Source organism: Salmo trutta, chromosome 25 (assembly GCF_901001165.1).
Source record: "Salmo trutta chromosome 25, fSalTru1.1, whole genome shotgun sequence".
Classification (NCBI taxonomy): domain Eukaryota; kingdom Metazoa; phylum Chordata; class Actinopteri; order Salmoniformes; family Salmonidae; genus Salmo; species Salmo trutta.
This window is the reverse complement of record NC_042981.1, coordinates 47,000,856-47,020,738: the sequence shown is the minus strand read 5'-3', so window position 1 is coordinate 47,020,738 and position 19,883 is coordinate 47,000,856. Positions and strand designations below refer to the sequence as shown.

General features: G+C 43.4%; 1 protein-coding gene across 7 annotated transcripts in view; it reads right to left on the bottom strand.

Moving 5' to 3' along the window:
* nid2a (nidogen 2a (osteonidogen)) overlaps positions 1-19,883 on the bottom strand; it is a 158,063-nt gene that overhangs the window by 5,241 nt on the left and 132,939 nt on the right. For all 7 annotated transcript variants that reach the window (XM_029714112.1, XM_029714107.1, XM_029714108.1 and 4 more), the window contains 7 exons: positions 12,875-13,114; positions 12,181-12,417; positions 9,547-9,777; positions 9,096-9,265; positions 8,692-8,821; positions 6,494-6,665; positions 446-603 (listed from right to left, as the gene is read on the bottom strand). In XM_029714112.1, coding sequence (XP_029569972.1) covers positions 446-603; positions 6,494-6,665; positions 8,692-8,821; positions 9,096-9,265; positions 9,547-9,777; positions 12,181-12,417; positions 12,875-13,114 — 1,338 coding nt within the window. The remainder of the gene's footprint in view (positions 1-445; positions 604-6,493; positions 6,666-8,691; positions 8,822-9,095; positions 9,266-9,546; positions 9,778-12,180; positions 12,418-12,874; positions 13,115-19,883) is intronic.

Sequence of the window (19,883 nt, the reverse complement as noted above, 5' to 3'; positions counted from 1 at the left end):
AATGATTACAAATGTTTCTATTGCGCGACCAAATCATGGGCTGGTGCCACCAGGTTAAAATGTCTGGAGCCCTGCCCTCCCAAGTGACGCAGCGGTCTAAGGCACTGCATCTCTGTGCAAGAGGCATCACTAGAGTCCCTGGTTCAAATCCAAGCTGTATCACATCCGGCCGTGATTGGGAGTTCCATAGGGTGGTGCACAATTGGCCCAGTGTTGTCCAGGTTTGGCCGGGGTAGGCCGTCATTCTAAATAAGAATTTGTTCTTAACTGACTTGCCTAGTTAAAAAAATCTAAAATAAATAAAAATCATGATCCAAGATCAGTTTAGCATTTGTTTCCCCTCTTTATGATAGTGAGGATTTGGGAAAGTAAGCTGGTTCTAGTTATATTCCTTAGGTGTGGTTCTATATGCTCCAAGCTCCGAGAGGAGGCACGGGATTCTTACCTGCGTCCGCCCAGCACACCTGTCTCATGGCTGTGTCAAAGGTCAAGGCGTTGGGCAGGCCAATCCCGTCCTTCACCAGCACCTTCCTGCTGTGGCCATCCACTGAGGATCTCTCAATTTTCGGGGCCTCCCTGTTCCAGTCGGTCCAGTATAGGGTCCTAGAGAGACAACACACAGTTAGAAAGCACTTAGAAAGGGCAATTATGGTGGTGTGGATGGTGGCTCATTTGGTTCATAAATGGTGTGTGCAAGGGTAACTGGTGGGATTGAACCCAGGTCACCCGCTCTCCAACCCAAGTCTTAACCAAGTCTTAACTTCCTCTAGATCCGAGGGGGGCATTTGGGGTTACAAGTCTCCCGGGAGGGAGTGATTCCAAATCAACTCCGCTACACATCAAGGTTGTGGGTTCAATTCCAGCATACACTGAATATGAAACCAGATAGGTATATACAGTGCCTTCAGAAATGATTCACACCCTTTGACTTTTTCAAAATTTTGCTGTATTACAGCCTGAATTTTTTATTGATTAAATTGAGATTTTGTGCCATTGGACTACACACAATACCCCATAAGGTCAAAGTGGAATTATGTTTGTAGAAATGTTTACAAATTAATAATAATAATAAGCGGAAATGTATTGAGTCAAAAAGTATTAAACCCCTTTGTTATGGCAAGCCTACATAAGTTCAGGAGTAAAAATGTGCTTAAGTCACATGATAAGTTGCATGGACTCACTCTGTGTGCAATAATAGTGTTTAACATTTAAAAAAATATCACTACCTCATCTCTGTACCCCACGCATACAATTATCTGAAAGGTCCTTCAGTCGAGCAGTGAATTTCAAACACAGATTCAATCCCATAGACCAGGGAGGTTATCCAATTCCTTGCAAAGAAGGGCACCTATTGGTAGAGGAAGGAAACCGCTCAGGGGTTTCACCATGAAAACTGAGGATGGATCAACAACATTGTAGATACTACACAATACTAACCTAAATCACAGAGTGAAAAGAAGGAAACCTGTACAGAATAAATATATTCCCAAACATGCATCCTGTTTGCAATAAGACACTAAAGTAAAACTGCTAAAAATTTGGCAAAGAACTTAACTTCATGTCTTGAATACGAAGCGTTTTGTTTGGGGCAAATCCAACCCAACACATCACTGAGTACAACTCTTTTCAACCATGGTGGTGGCTGCATCATGTTATGGGTATGCTTGTAATCGGCAAGGACTAGGACGTTTTTTTAGGATAAAAATAATCGGAATAGAGCTAAGCACAGGCAAAATCCTAGAGGAAAACCTGGTTCAGTCTGCTTTCCAACAGACACTGGGAGACAAATTCACCTTTTAGCAGGACAATAACCTAAAACACAGGGCCAAATATACACTAGAGTTGCTTACCAAGACGACATTGAATGTTCATCAGTGGCCTAGTTACAGTTTTGACTTAAATCGTCTTGAAAATCTATGGCAAACTTGAAAATGCCTGTCTAGCAATGATCAACAACCAACTTGACAGAGCTTGAAGAATTGTAAAAATATTGTACAATCCAGGTGTGAAAAGCTCTTAGAAAGACTCACAGCTGTAATCGCTGCCGAAGATGATAATAACATGTATTGACTCAGGGGTGTGAATACTTATGTAAATGAGATGCAGTATTTCTGTATTTCATTATCAATACATTTGCAATTATGGGGTATTGTGTGTAGATAGGTGAGATTTTTTTTTTAATCCATTTTGAATTCATGCTGTAAAACAACAAAATGTGGAATAAGTCAAGGGGTATCAACACTTTCTAAAAACACTATGTGTAGCTGTAGATCACGTGTGTTAACTGCAAGTCGATTTGGATAAAAGTTTATACTTTCTACCCAAATAACCATATGAAAAGTACAACCATGAGAAAAACCTATCCATTTTTAAATGTATTGCCTTTGTCAAAATCAACCTAGTTGCTTTCACAAGAGCTGGGTAAGATTTGAATACTCTACATGTGTTTAAAATGACTTCGCAACAGCATTGTATTTTTGTGTAACCCTGAGGGTTGCCAAGAAATCCTGCGCAAATTCACAAACACTATTAACCTCATACAATTTCACCATCACATAAAGTACCCCCTGGGTCTCTTGCGATGCTTCTTGCCACATTATCGGATACTAAAAGGGAGAAATGTAAGCACTCGTTATTATGTTTCAACGGTTTTGACCGACATATGGTTCGCATAAATCCAACTAATCAGACGAAATAATGTCTAACATATGTTTATTCTTTCTTATGAATAGGGCTCACTTTGGGGGTCCGGGATCATATAAGATGGGGCTATTTTTTATCCTATCACATATTATCTACAAAATCATTGGGCATAGCAATAACCTACACTGAACAAAAATATAATCACAACAATTTCAAAGATTTTGGAAATTAGTCAATTGTAATGAATAAATCAGGCCCTCATCTATGGATTTCACATGACTGGGCAGTGGCGCAGCCATAGGTGGGCCTAGGAAGGCATAGGCCTACCCAGTGGGGAGCTAAGACCACCCACTGGGGAGCCAAACCCAGCCAATGAGAATATGTTTTTTCCCCCGCAAAAGGGCTTTATAATAGACATAAATACTCCTCAGCACCCCAACCCTCAGACGAAGGTGAAGAAGGTGAAGAAGCCGGATGTGGAGGTCCTGGGCTGGCGTGGTTATACGTGGTCTGCGGTTGTGAGGCTGGTTGGATGTACTGCCAAATTCTCTAAAACGATGTTGGAGGAGCCTTATGGTAGAGAAATTAACATTCAATTCTCTGGCAACATCTCTGTTGGACATTCCTGCAGTCAGCATGCCAATTGCACGCTCCCTCAAAACTTAAGACATCTGCGGCATTGTGTGACAAAACTGAACATTTTAGAGTGGCCTTTTATTGTCCCCAGCACAAGTTGCATCTGTGTAATGATCATGCTGTTTAATCAGCTCCTTGATATGCCACACCTGTCAAGTGGATGGATTATCTTGGCAAAGGAGAAATGCTCACTAACAAAAATGTGCAAAAATTGTGCACAACATTTGAGAGAAATAAGCTTTTTCTTTGTATGGAAAAATTCAGGGATATTTTATTTTGGCTCATGAAACATGGGACCAACACTTTACATGTGGCGTTTATATTTTTGTTCAGTATAAATAATAAAAGAAGATAGATCGCTTGAGTTACTCCAGAGCGAACAACAAGTCAATGTATTTGGGAGAAAGGCCAGGTCTTTGGACGTGACTTCGGTGTAATTTTACTTCGCATGATTGGGCTTCATGATTAACCATGTGCTTTATGATTTCTGAGGCTGGACAGACATGTGCACCCACTCACAGCCAACTCCTCTACCAGATATAAACCCAAATTTAATGTATGGCAAACAATCTGCAAACACACACGCAAACACACGCATACATTTTTGCCGACACAAACACACAAGCTTATGTCCTAAATACACATACACAAAAACCATCACTCACTCACTCACTCAAGTATGTGGATACCTGCTCTCCGAACATCTCATTCCAAAATCATGGGCTTTAACATGGAGTTGGTCCCCCATTTGCTCCACTCTTCTGGGAAGGCTTCCACTAAATGTTGGAACATTGCTGCGGGGGCTTGCTTCCATTCAGCCAAAAGAGTATTAGTGAGGTCGGGCACTGATGTTGGGCAATTAGGCCTGGTTCACAGTCGGCATTCCAATTCATCCCAAAGGTGTTCGATGGGGCTGAGGTCAGGGCTCTCTGCAGGCCAGTCAAGTTCTTCCACACCGATCTCGATAAACCATTTCTTATGGACATCACACATTTACACTTCACAATAATAGTACATATAGTTGACTGTGGCAGCTCTATCAGGGCAGAAATTTGACGAACTGACTTGTTGGAAAGGTGGCATCCTATGACGGAGCCATGTTGAAAGTCACTGAGCTCTTCAGTAAGGCCATTCTACTGCTAATATTTGTCTATGGAGATTGCATGGCTGTGTGCTCGATTTTATACACCTGTCAGCAACGGGCGTGATTGAAACCGTCCAATCCACTAATTTGAAAGGGTGTCCACAAACTTTTGTATATATAGTGCATACTTTCGTCCCGCTAATAAAGCATTTAGAATTGAATTGCGATAGAGAAAGAAAAAGATTGGGAGAGACAGGGCCATCTTGATTTTTCCCTTCAGTTCCTATCTCAACTAATTTATCTACCTCCCCCTCTATTTCCCTGTTTCTGTCTCTGCTTCAATCTGTCTCTTTCTATCCCTCTTTTGCCTTCTCCTTCATCAGTTGTCTCCATCCGCTGTCAACCTTAGGGTACGTCCCCAATGGCACCCTATTCCCTATACACTGAGTGTACAAAACATTAAGGATACCTGTTCTTTCCATGACATAAACTGACCAGGTGAATCCAGGTGAAAGCTATGATGCCTTATTGATGTCACTTGTTAAATCCACTTCAAATCAGTGTAGATGAAGGGGTGGATACAGGTTAAAGAAGGATATTTACGCCTTGAGACAATTGAGACATGGATTGTGTATGTGTGCCATTCAGAGGGTGAATGGGCAAGACAAAAGATTGAAGTGCCTTTGAACAGGGTATGAGAATATGTGCGAGGCTCACCGGTTTGTGTCAAGAACCGCAACGCTGCTGGGTTTTTCAAGCTCAACAGTTTCCCATGTGTATCAAGAATGGTCCACCACCCAAAGGACATCCAGACTATTGAAACAACTGTGGGAAGATTTCGAGTCAACATGGGCCAGCATCCCTGTGGAACGTTTCCGACAGCTTGTAGAGTCCATGCCCTGATGAATTGAAGCTGTTCTGAGGGCAAAAGGGCATACTCAGAGTATAGTGCACTACATTTGACCAGAGCCCTATGGAACCTGGTCAACAGTAGTACACTATATGATAAATAGGGTGCCATTTGGGACGCAACCCCAGCCTTCCTCTGGCCCCCCCCCCCCCCCCCCCCCCCCCCCCCAGTGAGTGTTGATGTGCAGAGAGTGTATTGTCACAGTAAGCACATCACAGGAAGACAGCCGGGCCACAGGAAATGAAGCCTAATTAACGTGGCTATTAATTAAAGGAGAAGGGAAATGCCCTGATTCAAATGAAACACACACATGCTGATGTAAAGGCATACACATTAGTGCAAAGACAAACACACACACACACTCATAGATGTCAACAACAAAAAACACACACTTAAGTAAAGACATACACTCACTTAAAGGCACACACACACGCACACTTAAAGACACCCCCCCCCACACACAACCTGGATCTGACAGGGTAGGGTAGCCTGCTCCTAAGGGACCACCTGAAGTACACTTCTTGCCTCAGAAGAGATATCTTAGTGAGGCTGGGTTTTGTTTGGAGCTGATGAGGTCAGAGCGAGATTACCCAGAAAAACCTGTGACCCTTGACCTTAGTGTCTCCCGAGGCCGCCCTTGTCTCACTAACGTGAGTCAGTGTCCCAAATTGCACCCTATTCCCTACATAGTGTACTACTTTTCACAAGGACCCTATGGACCCTAAACAACAGTAGTGTAATATATAGAGAATAGGGTGCCATTTGGGATGCAACCTTAGATTAGTGTGGGAGTTTGAAAACATCCACCTCCAGTTCTGTTTTGATTTCTTCCAGTCACCCTAGCTCGTCAAACGCCTTTCCACGGAACAGTTTATGACTTTCGGGAAAATCTACTTTTGGTAAGAGATGTTATGATGTTGTGAAAGCAGTGGTGCAGTAACTGAACTCAGAACATAAGACAGCCATGGCCAATAGTCACTGCTATGTAGAAAACCAACTGGTACATTTACTGTATGTTCTCAAAAAGTTGTGTTTTATTCTAAAGTAAAAAAGTGAGTATAGTAGACATGCTGACTTGACTAATATTCTGTAAAGCCTAAACTATTGGGGGTGCACATTAATGTGCAAGTACGCTTTCTTTATTACATGATGTATTTTTGTGTTAATGTGCACACCACTGTGAGAGATTTTGACATGACCCACTTTAAACCTCAACCTACCCAGTGGAAGAGTCCACTATGATAGCACGGGGGTTGACCATGTCAGTGTCGAAGAGAGTCTGTCTCCCGCTGCCGTCCAGGTTAGCACGTTCGATCTTGTCCGGCGTGCTATCCACCCAGAACATGGCCCTGCGCACCACGTCCACCGCCAAGCCCTCTGGACTGGTTAGACCTACAGACAATGGACAGTCAAAGGTTATTCAGTTGAACATACTGTAGTAAATACCTGAAATGTAAATGTAGTTGTCAGTTATCTGTGAAGGTGACTGCGGTAACTCTGGTTGCAGAGTGCGTGTTATCTGTGCTGGCTGTGTGATATGCCCTTGTTGTCTGTGTTACTGGTGGGTGTGAGTCAGTGTTTCCATTAGCCGGTAATAGTCGGCTTTTGGGCGTATAAAAAAAAAAAGCTGATAAATAAAATTGGCAACGGCCAATTGTCAGAGAGAAGATAGAAAAACATTGTGAAATAATGCTTTTTAGCCTATTCATTGATGGAAATACCAGTTGATGTACATACATGCTTATCGGCCTATGGAATTAAATTGCTGCATATGTATATTCGTTATGTACTACCTTATCACAAGCGCACAGCATACAGATACAGAGCCTTTTAGCAAAACATTTCAGACAGCGCTTTTATAAGCCCAATCATTGCGCAACAATTCTAAATGCAACCCTGTTAAAATCATTTTTGGCCCACGATTAAAAAGAGCTACTATTTTTATTTCTCGTCTGGTAATTGAAACCCGCTTCCCATTTGCCATTCAAATGCTTAGGCAACGGAAGGCAGGCTTTATCAGCGGGTCACACGCCACTTTGCAATGAGCTGGAGGTAGTATGCATTTTGAAAACATATAGCTGCTTTACTACATATTATGAGTCATGTTTTACCTTGCTTCAAAGTAGCCTAAGAAAAATCCGACCATATCCGTGGAGGCAATTATTTTAAAAAGAGCCTAATTCTCTCATGTTCTATTGGTTTTCAACTTTCTTTCATTGTCTGTTAGCCAAATACACATTTGCGCGTAGCCTACTGCCTTGTGTGCATTGCTGCGCTAATAATGTTATGAAATAATAGTTTATCAACATTTTAAGCTAAACTTTCTGATCTGTTGCATCAGATTCATAGCTTTAAAAAAATATAAATAATTATGTAGCCTAGGCCTACTGGTTGTATGAATTTGGGATCTATTGCCCCACAAATGCCCCAGAGTCTGTTTTGGCTATTTCTTTCTCGACAAGCTGACCAATAGAATAGGTAAATTTAGGGGATAGTAGATTGACATAGGCTCATAGGCAGCGTGTTTATAAGGCTAGGGGAAGCTTTCCCTAAGTAAATTGAATTAAATTGCCAAAATGATATAGCCTAATTAGCCTACTCCTGTCTATACAGAAATAAATAAAATAATTCAAAATAGGCTACTAAAGCATGATTTTGGCCACAGAGCATCATTAGCCTTAAAAAAATAAGTTTGGAATTGTTTTAAAATCGCATTACCTACAGTCAGAAGGAAAGGCAGCGTGCACAATTTAGACAGTGAGCGTGCGCAGCAAATACCTAATAGATTATTGTTGAGTTGCGACTGTCAGTGAAAAGTAGAGAGGCCCAGCCAGGCATAAAGCAATATTTCAAAATTAAATCGCAGAAAAACATAGTTTGGAAAGCAAATGGCTATTGCTATAAAGACAATGAAAAGATTAATCTTAATTGAGCGAACAACAGTAGGCCTATAGCCTATCTTATTGGCACCAGCGGAGAGCATCGGCCGTATCCCTGGTGAGTGCACACTGCACATATTCACCCTCCTATCATTGTTGGGTCAGGTGCCTCTTAAAAGTTTTGTTGGACAATCGTTTCTTCCTCCAGCTGGACGTATTCTATTCGTGTCTACCCTTCTCATAGGCCTATTATATGGACAACGTCGTTTATATTGATCTCTCTAATTTTTCATATTAAAAAAGATTCTGCTAAATGTCTCCAGTCATATAAAGTACAATTGCATGAAATGTGTTTTTCCCGTGCAATGAAAGAAGAAACACATCTGATATAGCCTATAGCCCAGGCCTTTACGCTATACGCAGCCATGCATTGAACAGTCTTTTTTACGAACAGTGATTGAGTTATATTATCAGCCTAAATAATAATGTAAAATGTTCGGTGCCACATTTTCATAATAGAAACCCTGGTGTAAGTGTACCTGTGTTGATGAGAGTCTCAGGCTCGGCCCCATGCTCCAGTCTGGCTCTGTTTATGGTCCTGCCTGCCAGGTCGGTCCAGTACACCTTCTTCTCCCTGCAGTCATAGTCGATGCCCACCACAATGGAGCCCTGTGGAGAGAAACATACATTTTACACTTACACTTACAGTCTACCAGTTCAACACAGGTTGTACCTTAGCCACAATCAGAACACTTGACACAAAACTATATGAATCTACAAATACAGTGGTGAGTGCCGGGAACTTCACATAATGCCTAGAAAGAACACTGAGAAATTGTGAATGGCTGACATACAATGAGATATTCCTAGCTGTTCAATAGTACAAACTCTACATTAAGCTCTTGTAAGGACTAGTATGGAGTAGCCTAGTATTCTTCCTTACATGCAGAGCCAGTAGTGTAGAGGAGCGCTCCGAGTCCATGAGTGTGCCATTGAGAGGCAGTGCCCCAATCTGCTGTCCCTGGGCATACAAGAGGGAGGTGCCTGAGGGGGGCGGGGTCACATCAGGGCGAGGCAGAGGGTGCATGGTGGGAGGGGCTACAGTGGGGACACCTGTAGGGGGTGGGTGAGAAGAAGGAAGTAAGTCAGGATAAAACACTGACAGATATACTGTATTAGAAGTTGTTAATTAACCTACCTGTGTAGATAACTAATTAACTAAATGATACCTCACATTATCATAATTCAAATGTTCCTCCCAAACCTCAAGTTAACATCAACAAATGTTTATACAGTTTAAGATACATGTCACAGATTAGCATTCAACATTTAATCCTACAGTACAAACTTGAAAATGTGAAAAGATGACCAGCAGGGTCAGTAACGTCACTCACAGGCAGGCTTGACCACGTCGTGCGAGCGCGTCCCGGCCACCTCACGGCCGTCCCGGTCCACACACCAACAGTAGCTGCTGTCGCCATAGCACTGGATGGGGTTGAACTGCCCCTGAGGGTCGCACTGGGGCAGGTAGTGGTGGGGCTCGGGCAGGCCCCCGTAGTGGTCCACCAGGCTGGCCCGCCAACGCTCGCACACTGTCTCCGGCCGCTGGGTGGGGGGCACTACCGCTGAGGGAGAGAGGGGGGCAGAGGGAGAGGGCACATGGGTCATATACAGTACAGGGCTAGGAGAATTTCAGGTATTTTTTTCTTGAATTAATTAACTTTATTTGAATAATCCCAAATAGATGGTTTATAGATGTTCAGTAAGTGTTCAACGAACTACTACAAACCCTAACCCTTAACCTAAACTTAACCCTAACTCTAATCTTAACCCTAACTCTAATTTTAACCTTTACCCTAACCTTAAACCTAACTGTAACCCTGGCAAGCAGTTGCATATCAACAGAGTTGCAGTTGATAGTTTGCTGATAGTCCGAGCATCTATGGATCGTCTTTAGGGGACTAGCCAAATAAAGTGTCACTGAAAGTAATTAGTTCTGTCGTCCTGCACCAAGGGTCCCGTGTGGCTCAGTTGGGAGAGCAAGGCGCTTGCAACCCCATGGTTGTGGATTCGATTCCCACAGAGGACCAGTATGAAAAAAGTCTGAAAATGTATGAACTCACTACTACTAAATGACTAAAATGTAAATCATCACATCAGGACACCAATTGATCATTGAATTATGACCAAAGCTTCAAAGTATGTGGATGGTTCGTACACTCTTCTTTCACAGGGTCCTTTCTATGACTAAGTAAGCTGTCAACACTTGCAGTGAATCTGACTGCATGCACAGTCAACAGTTCCACTTCAAAATCTAAATAAACACCCTGACAATGAAAAGCAAACTAATAAGAAAAACAGACTAAGGTTTGACGCAATGTGAGCTCTAAAGACTATGAGCTCGATTCAATCAGATCCTCTTTAGCCAACACCACATAGCGGTTGTTTTGACAGCGTGAAGGTGGAACACCTCCATTAAGATGATAGGAATCCTCATTATTTTCTTGAATGATTTTTCAATTTGAGCGTAATTATTTCTATATATCCTACACTTTCTCATTCTGAACTTCTAACGCCTATGGCTTAGTGACAATGATCGCAAGAGCAGCTGCTCACCAACGCAGTTGCACCTTCGACACGCCAAATCATCTGCTATGTGGGTGTCTGCTATCACCAGTTAATGCTTGATCTTATTAAATCTAGGGCTACGTTTGTACATGTATGCTGTATGACTAACCTACCTAGCTCACATTGTGAAAAGTCAGTCTCTGAAGACGCGACAATATTATAAACAACTCTGGTCAGGAATGTGTAAATAGCCAGAGTTAAGTGTAGTGCTTCATGAGTAATGCCTACATTTTCATTGTGAAACGCTATGACGACTCCGGTAGGAATCCCCCCCATTGCCTTTTTAAGGGCCGTCCAATGACTGTGGACTCTGTGACTCTTTAGTTGTATTATGGGTAGTAGATAAGAGTTCCAGCTGATAGTGATGAGATGACCCCGCAAGCGTTTACAGGTCTGGGACAGGAGAAGGTGATCTATGACCCTGGGGGGCCCCGTGTAAGGGCAAGAAATCAAATCAATCCTCCTGGTCACGTTTCTGTCTCTCCTCTTCTACATATACACACATATTCACAAACACAGACACACACACTCAGTCTTGTTCACGTATGCATGCACGTGCATGTACACATACACACACACACACACTCCAGCGTGGTATGTCCGACCCCTTACACACTCATCAGTCTCTTTCACACACATGCACACCTGTACACATGCACGCATGCACACACACACACACACACACACACACACACACACACACACACACACACACACACACACACACACACCCTCCCCTTTCACCTACCCACTTGTATACATTCTTACGGATTTTCAAGTGTTTACTTTATCAAATCCACCTTGATAACATGCTTTCAGGTGCACTTAAAACATACCACTTTAGGTTAAACGGCCAAGTAATTTTTTTTGTTGTGTCTGAAACTGTTAAAAACATGACCGAATGTTCTATTTTTTCCAACTCAAGACTCCCACACAACATATTTTTAGTGATGTGGGAGAGAAGAGCACACATTGGCACAGTGTAGAAGAAGCAGTGGTTCGGCAGGAAAACCATGGGCGAACCACGTCACTGACCTACCTCCTCCGCCTAACAATATAGACCTGACTGCGTGACTTGGCACCATTTACTCGATTCAAATGAAAGTGATTAATCATACGCAATGAGGAGCTGAGCTGGGGCTTTACAGGGCGTAACACATTATTGGTGCCTAACCTTTTACAGATTCCATTTTGTTTAGCTGTATTACATAGCAACAGTGCCTGCTGCCTGGCTTTAATTCTAAACCTAGAGAAAATCTCTTATGTGTCTAAGCCGGCCACATGATGTGTGTGTGTGTGTGTGTGGTCTTGCAATTGGTGGTGTTTATGCATGTGTATTAGTGTATACAGGTGTGTTGTGTACGTCAAATGTATGCACAACACACGTAAACTCATCTCACCTGGTTCATCACAGTTAGGTTGCGAAGTACCGGGTGGTTTCCTGGTCCCTGCCCTCTCCTGCCCCCTGCTGTCCACACACCAGCAGTGTCCTGTAGCACCATGGCACTGCAGGGCTCTGTACTGACCCTGCTCATCACACTGAGGTACAAAGGCCCCATCAACATTCCCCTCAGGACTGGTTGACTGCAGACTGTCTCTCTGGTGTTCACAATGAGTCTTGGGCCTCTCAGGGTGATCTGTAGAGGCAGGTAAGGGGTTATTGACAGTTGTATTTCTACTAGCTTAATCTCACATGCTTGCAATTGCCTGGCCAGAATGCAAACAAATTTACTTGAGTGGGCAAAATTAGGCACATGCCATCTTAATGACGTCGTTGTCTGGTGTATATTGTTTTTCCTGGTTGACATAATGTCATATAACTAGATTACAACCAACTAGACTCTTATGTCAAGGTAAAGATTACTATTTCATGACAACATCAAGACATCTTTTGGTTGTTATTACCAGATTACAACCAGTATACAACCTGACCATGATATCATAAAAGTCGTCATAAGGACTTTATTGTATCCAGTTTTTCCCACTGGTTATAGTTAGTTATTCTGAACAAACAAGTGCCCTTTACAGACGATATTACAGAGACAACATGAATATTACTGTTATTATCCGTATTGTGTTTAGCATTAAACTCACCTGGTTCATCACAGTTAGGCTGGCCAGTGCTGGGTCCTTTCCTGGTCCCTGCTCTCTCCTGCCCCCTGCTGTCCACACACCAGCAATGTCTTGTAGAACCGTGGCACTGCAGGGCTCTGTATTGACCCTGCTCATCACACTCAGGCACAAAGACCCCCGGGATAGGGTACCCCTCAGGACTGGTTGTCTGGACACTGTCTCTCTGGTGTTCACAATGAGTCTTGGGCCTCTCAGGACGATCTGAAGAGACAGGTAAGGGGTTAAACCAGGTCACAGTTTAAACTATTGTTTTTAATGTATTTAGACTTTATTTTATTTTTTACAAAATTTGTATCTCCACATGCAATTCGTAACAAAAGTAAGGCTTTCCCGACTGGTCATGGCAAATAACTCGGTCTCACGGTAATTTACCGTTAATTAACAAACACATTTAGCATCTTCTAAAAAGCTTCTAAAAAGTTGAATAAATCTGTTATTTATTTTAGACAGGTCTAAAGAAGCATGATATGAAGAAAATGTAGTCTATTTCAGAAGAGAAGAATAGCATACTCTGAGTTGTCCTTATGTTAGGTCCTGATGTAGCTATGCCAAATGACTGTGGGCTACACTAGTTAATTTAGCAGACAAGATTTACTTATAATTCAGTGGCATTATTTTATATTATTTTATAGTATGAAGAATACAATTGAACAAAGCTGAATAAAATATAAATATGTTCTCCAAACGATTTGTGTGATTGCGCACATTCTATGTTGAGCGGTTAACAAAGAAATAGGTACTCCTAAATGCTTCATTTAGAGTTATAAATGTAACCTTAGTTGTTCTACAAACATTGGGCTATATATTTAGATTTTTAAAACATTGTAACATGCTGACCACACCGCTGTGTCACGGGTGTCGTAGGGTGTAGACCAAAATGCAGCGGGAAAATGTATACTCATCTTTTTATTTGTGAAGAAGGAAAAACACAAACAACGTATACAAAAACAAAACGAACTAGACAGTCTCGTCAGGCATACAGCAAAACAAGAAACAATCTCCCACAAGTCCAAAAACAAAACACACTCCTAAATATAGGACCTTCAATCAGAGGCAACGATAGACAGCTGCCTCCAATTGAAGGCCCCAATCCCCATTACCAAAACAGAAATACAAATGCCTAGACAGAACATAGAAATAAACTAACATAGAACGATAACCCAAAAACCCCGGAATACATAAATCAAATACACAAACACACCCAGAACCACATAAAACAAATACCCCCTGCCACGTCCTGACCAAACTATAAGAACAAATAACCCCTTTACTGGTCAGGACGTGACAGTACCCCCCCCCCCAAAAGGTGCAGACCCAGGATGCACCTGACAACAAAAATACCCCAAAAATAAACCCCTAAACTAAAGGGAGGGAAGGGAGGGTGGCTGCCGTCACCGACAGCTCCTGTGCTACACCCCCCCCCCCACCCCAAACCTCCTACAGTGGAGGTGGCTTAGGCTCAGGCCTTAATCCCCTACCTGACCAAACCACCTCCACTGCATACCTCTGCCTAAGGCCAGTCACTGAACTGTAACTCCTGGACTGTACTCTGGGAGCTCCGGGCCGTAGGACAACTCTGGGAGCTCCGGGCCGTGGGCCGTCTCTCCTGGTTCCGGACACTCGGGACGAGGCACTGTTGCCGGACACTCTGGACGAGGCACTGTTGCCGGACACTCTGGACGAGGCACTGTTGCCGGAAGTTCGGGACTGGGCTGACGCACTGGAAGCCTGATGCGTGGGGCTGGTTGTGGAGGTATCAGACTGGAGACACGCACTTCAAGGCTAGTGCGAGGAGCGGGAACAGGACATACTGGACTGGGCTGATGCACTGGAAGCTTGGTGCGTGGTGCTGGCTTAAGATGTGCCAGACTGGAGACACGCACCTCACGGCTAGTGCGAGGAGCAGGATACACTGGACCGTAGAGGCGCACTGGCGGTCTCGAGCGCAAGACTGGCACCGCCCGTACTGGCTGGGTGCCCACTTCCCCCTAGCAAATGCAGGGCGCTGGCACTGCGCACACCGGCCTGAAAATACTTGGCCTCGCCACAGTACGCATTAACCCAAAGCACGGGACCTGTCTAGTCATAGGTTGCTTAACAAAAGCACGGGGATTTGGCTTGGGGCTTAATCCTCGCCCAGCCAAACTACCCGTGTGCACCCCCCAAAAACATTATTGGGGCTGCCTCTCCGGTTTGAACGCCAACCGTGTTCCCCTGTAACATTCCCGGTCCTCTTTCGCCTTCCTCCATGGGCCCACTCTGGCTTTAATCTCCTCCCAGGTCCATGACTCCCGACAGTCCATCTGTTGCTGCTCCCTCCTCCGCTGCTTAGTCCGTGTTTGGTGGGAGATTCTGTCACAGGTGTCATAGGGTGTAGACCAAAACGCAGCGGGAAAATGTATACTCATCTTTTTATTAGTGAAGAAGGAAAAACACAAATAACGTATACAAAAACAAACAAACTAGACAGTCTTGTCAGGCACAGAGCAAAACAAGAAACAATCTCCCACAATTCCCAAAACAAATTACACTCCTAAATATAGGACCTTCAATCAGAGGAAACGATAGACAGCTGCCTCCAATTGAAGGCCCCAATCCCCATTACCAAAACATAGAAATACAAATGCCTAGACAGAACATAGAAATAAACTAACATAGAACGATAACCCAAAAACCCCGGAATACATAAATCAAATGCCCCTCTCTACATGAACACATACAAACATACCCAGAACCACATAAAACAAAATACCCCCTGCCACGTCCTGACCAAACTATAAGAACAAATAACCCCTTTACTGGTCAGGACGTGACACGCTGGTGTCGCGTGCGCAAGCGTTGCAAAATAAATGTACACATACATGTTATTCAATCATTGCACCCACACTGCTCGCGTGCATCAACGAGCGTCTGTGTAGCCAGCCAGGCGCTAAAATAGGACTCTCCCACCTCTCCCATCTCCTCATTGGTTTTTAGGAGCATTTACCCACGTGGGTGATTGAAAGATGATCTGAGGTCCACAATCCAGCCCAGTTGGTGGTGGTAATGCACTTTAAAGTTGGTTGCGAACTGCCATATAAAGTCCAAAGAAGAAGAAGCCTACAGTAGGAGAGATTACTAGAAACAAACTCAGTTTACCCTTTTATCTGTGGATTAATTGTTGGAGTAGAGGAACTTGTGCATTTCAGGTAAAATGCTTTTTTTTCTTCTTAGTCAACCATGTGTTCTTTTTCTTTGTGTTCTTGAACGTAGCCCTGTTTCTTTGTGTTCTGGAACGTAGCCCTGTCTTTCATTTTTGTTCATTGATTTCACCTGTGTTTGTTTCTCACCTGGTCTCATCAGCTCCCTATTTAGTTAAGTTCTTTCTGTTTGTATGGTTGTGAGGTATTGTTTGTTTTTGACTGCCTACCTGTTTGACCATTGCCTGTGACCACGATTCCTGACTTCTGTGAAGGCTTGATAAACATCTGCCACGCTCTGCTCATGAATCTTCACCTTTTTCTCCCTGAGTATTCATTACAATTATCTTCCCAAAACTTGAAACTCATGCGCTGCTTATGTATGCCAGTTATGCTATAAAGCGGATTAATGTGCTTACATTTTAATTAAGAAGTTATTTGGCCACTTTAGTTGTGATACAGACCTTATCAAAACATATAGGCCTATGGGATAGGCTACATGAGGTGTGTGACTATGATTCAACAAAAGTCAACAACATAAAAAAGGCAGTTTCTTATGCTGGGCATCATTCACAAGTGATAATATATCATTTAGGCTAATATTGTCACCCATCACACTATCCTTGATTTAATCTTGTCTTTACATATAATAAATAATATGTGTGAAATTTAGAATGGACCATTATCATGCACCTGTCTCGAAACCAGGGCAGCGGGAAAAAATACATGTCATCTATGCACTTAAATAGCGAATGGAGGATGCCTTTTCTGTAGTTCATTTTCATGCCAGCCAGGTAGGCTATACTCCTGTTGTAAAGATAAACAATGTGCTTAATATTAGGAAAGTTGAGAAATAAATATAAACTCAGCAAAAAAGAAACGTCCTCTCACTGTCAACTGTTTATTTTCAGCAAACTCAACATGTGTAAATATTTGTATGAACATAAGATTCAACAACTGAGACAAACTGAACAAGTTCTACAGACATGTGACTAACAGAAATGGAATAATGTGTCCCTGAACAAAAGGGGGGGTCAAAATCAAAAGTAACAGTCAGTATCTGGTGTGGCCAGTACTGCAGTGCATCTCCTCCTCATGGACTGCACAAGATTTGCCAGTTATTGCTGTGAGATGTTACCCCACTCTTCCAACAAGGCACCTGCAAGTTCCCGGACATTTCTGGGGGAAATGGCCCTAGCCCTCACCCTCCGACCCAACAGGTCCCAGACGTGCTCAATGGGATTGAGATCCGGGCTCTTCGCTGGCCATGGCAGAACACTGACATTCCTGTCTTGCAGGAAATCACGCACAGAACGAGCAGTATGGCTGGTGGCATGCTGGGGGGTCATGTCAGAATGAGCCTGCAGGAAGGGTACCACATGAGGGAGGAGGATGTCTTCCCTGTAACGCACAGCGTTCAGATTGCCTGCAATGACGACAAGCTCAGTCCGATGATGCTGTGACACACCACCCCAGACCATGACAGACCCTCTACCTCCAAATCGATCCCGCTCCAGAGTACAGGCCTCAGTGTAACGCTCATTCCTTCGACGATAAACGCGAATCTGACCATCACCCCTGGTGAGACAAAACCGTGACTCGTTAGTGAAGAGCACTTTTTGCCAGTCCTGTCTGGTCCAGCGACGGTGGGTTTGTGCCCATAGGAGACGTTGTTGCCGGTGTTGTCTGGTGAGGACCTGCCTTACAACAGGCCTACAAGCCCTCAGTCCAGCCTCTCTCAGCCTATTACGGACAGTCTGAGCACTGATGGAGGGATTGTGCGTTCCTGGTGTAAGTCGGGCAGTTGTTGTTGCCATCCTGTACCTGTCCCGCAGGTGTGATGTTCGGATGTACCGATCCGGTGCAGGTGTTGTTACACGTGGTCTGCCACTGCGAGTATGATCAGCTGTCTCCCTGTAGCACTGTCTTAGCCGTCTCACAGTACAGACATTGCAATTTATTGCCCTGGCCACATCTGCAGTCCTCATGCCTAAGGCACGTTCACGCAGATGAGCAGGGACCCTGGGCATCTTTCTTTTGGTGTTTTTCAGAGTCAGTAGAAAGGCCTCTTTAGTGTCCTAAGTTTTCATAACTGTGACCTTAATTGCCTACTTTCTGTAAGCTGTTAGTGTCTTAACGACCGTTCCACAGGTGCATTTCATTAATTGTTTATGGTTCATTGAACAAGCATGGGAAACCGTTTTTAAACCCTTTACAATGAAGATCTGTGAAGTTATTTGGATTTTTACCAATTATCTTTTAAAGACAGGGTTCTGAAAAAGGGACGTTTTTTTTTTTTTGCTGAGTTTAGTAGCCCCAGTCCAGTGGTCACCAACCTTTTCTGAGTCAAGATCACTTTCTGAGTCAAAATGCATGCCGAGATCTGCCGTTGTGATTTTTTTATTAACATGACTTAAAAAATGTAAGCCTATGCAACAATAACCAATTAAAAACAGTACTGTAGCAATGAGGTTTGTGCAGTAAGCTATAGGCCCAATACATTATCACCGCATACTAGCTTTGCTTGAATTTACCTGCCAATTCATTGTTGTTCAGGACATTTTTTTAAATTATATTTCAAAATTTGAGGTAGGCTATATGATCACACCGGTAATAGATCCATTGTTGTAGATCCATTGTTGCACAGCTGAGTGAGCATACATTTAAATAATTTGCTTTTTATTTTACTGGGCTGATGGTGCCTGCTTCTGATGGTCAGTCTCAGCGGAGGGAGAGAGCAGCAGACTGAGGGTCCGTCTCTCAACATCCCTCCGCTCTCCCTTTCCTCCACTGACCAAAAAGGGACACAGTCTTCCAGCTGATGGTGAAACTCGAGTCGCACCGCATTATTTCTGCCTCATGCACAAATTCATGTTGTTACTCCTATGAACAGAGAAAGTGAAATATTCCTTGATATTAAAAAGAACCAAGCCGCTAATAATAACAACAACGCAAGCCTATAGCTACACTTTCCTACTCATTCATTACTGCTGCACTGCTTGTTGTAGCGCTGAGTGGAAATAGGAAGAACGCGCATTTAATGGCTTATGAAAGTGTTGAATACAAAGTGTTGACAGTGCTGAGTAAGAACTTCAGCATGAACTCACTCATAAAAACAGCAGCTCTTTGCTGAATTCGTTGACAGTCTCTCTCTAGTCATGGTTTTAAACGTTTTGAAATCTCACAGTATCAATTTTGCCGTAGCTTTCTTTTATGCCTGCTACATTAATGCAGACTCAGTCATCTGAGCAATTTGATTGGCCAGCAATGGCATAGTGCACTTGATTTCCTTTCCAGGCCCACCGGGAAGGCAGAGTTTGTACCTTCAGACACATGAAATGGCAACAGTTTGCCTACCCGGCGTGCAGGGCAGCTGAATTGGCTGCACCTACCACCAACAGCCCGAGACGAATAAAAAAAAATAGGAACACAAGGCTTTATCGTTGGGTTTTTTACAGAAATGTTTGGCGATCGATTAGAAATGCCTTGGAGATCGACAAGTTGATCGCGATCGACAGGTTGGTGACCACTGGCCTAGTCTATAGAAAGCTGATGGGATCCTCCTATTTTTAGTAGAGGCCATCACTCTGTTTTCTCACGCAATTGCACAGCCTATAGAAATGTTGCAAAACTTCAGCTCATGAAGTGTTTGATTAGATTCCCGATCACATTTGCATTGATGTAAGAGTGATAAGAGGGACAATAGCGTGCTGAGTATCACGCAGTTAGCAAGTTTGGTAGGCTACTAATGACCATCAGCAGCATCAGAGTTTGGAGAAGCCTAATTCCCG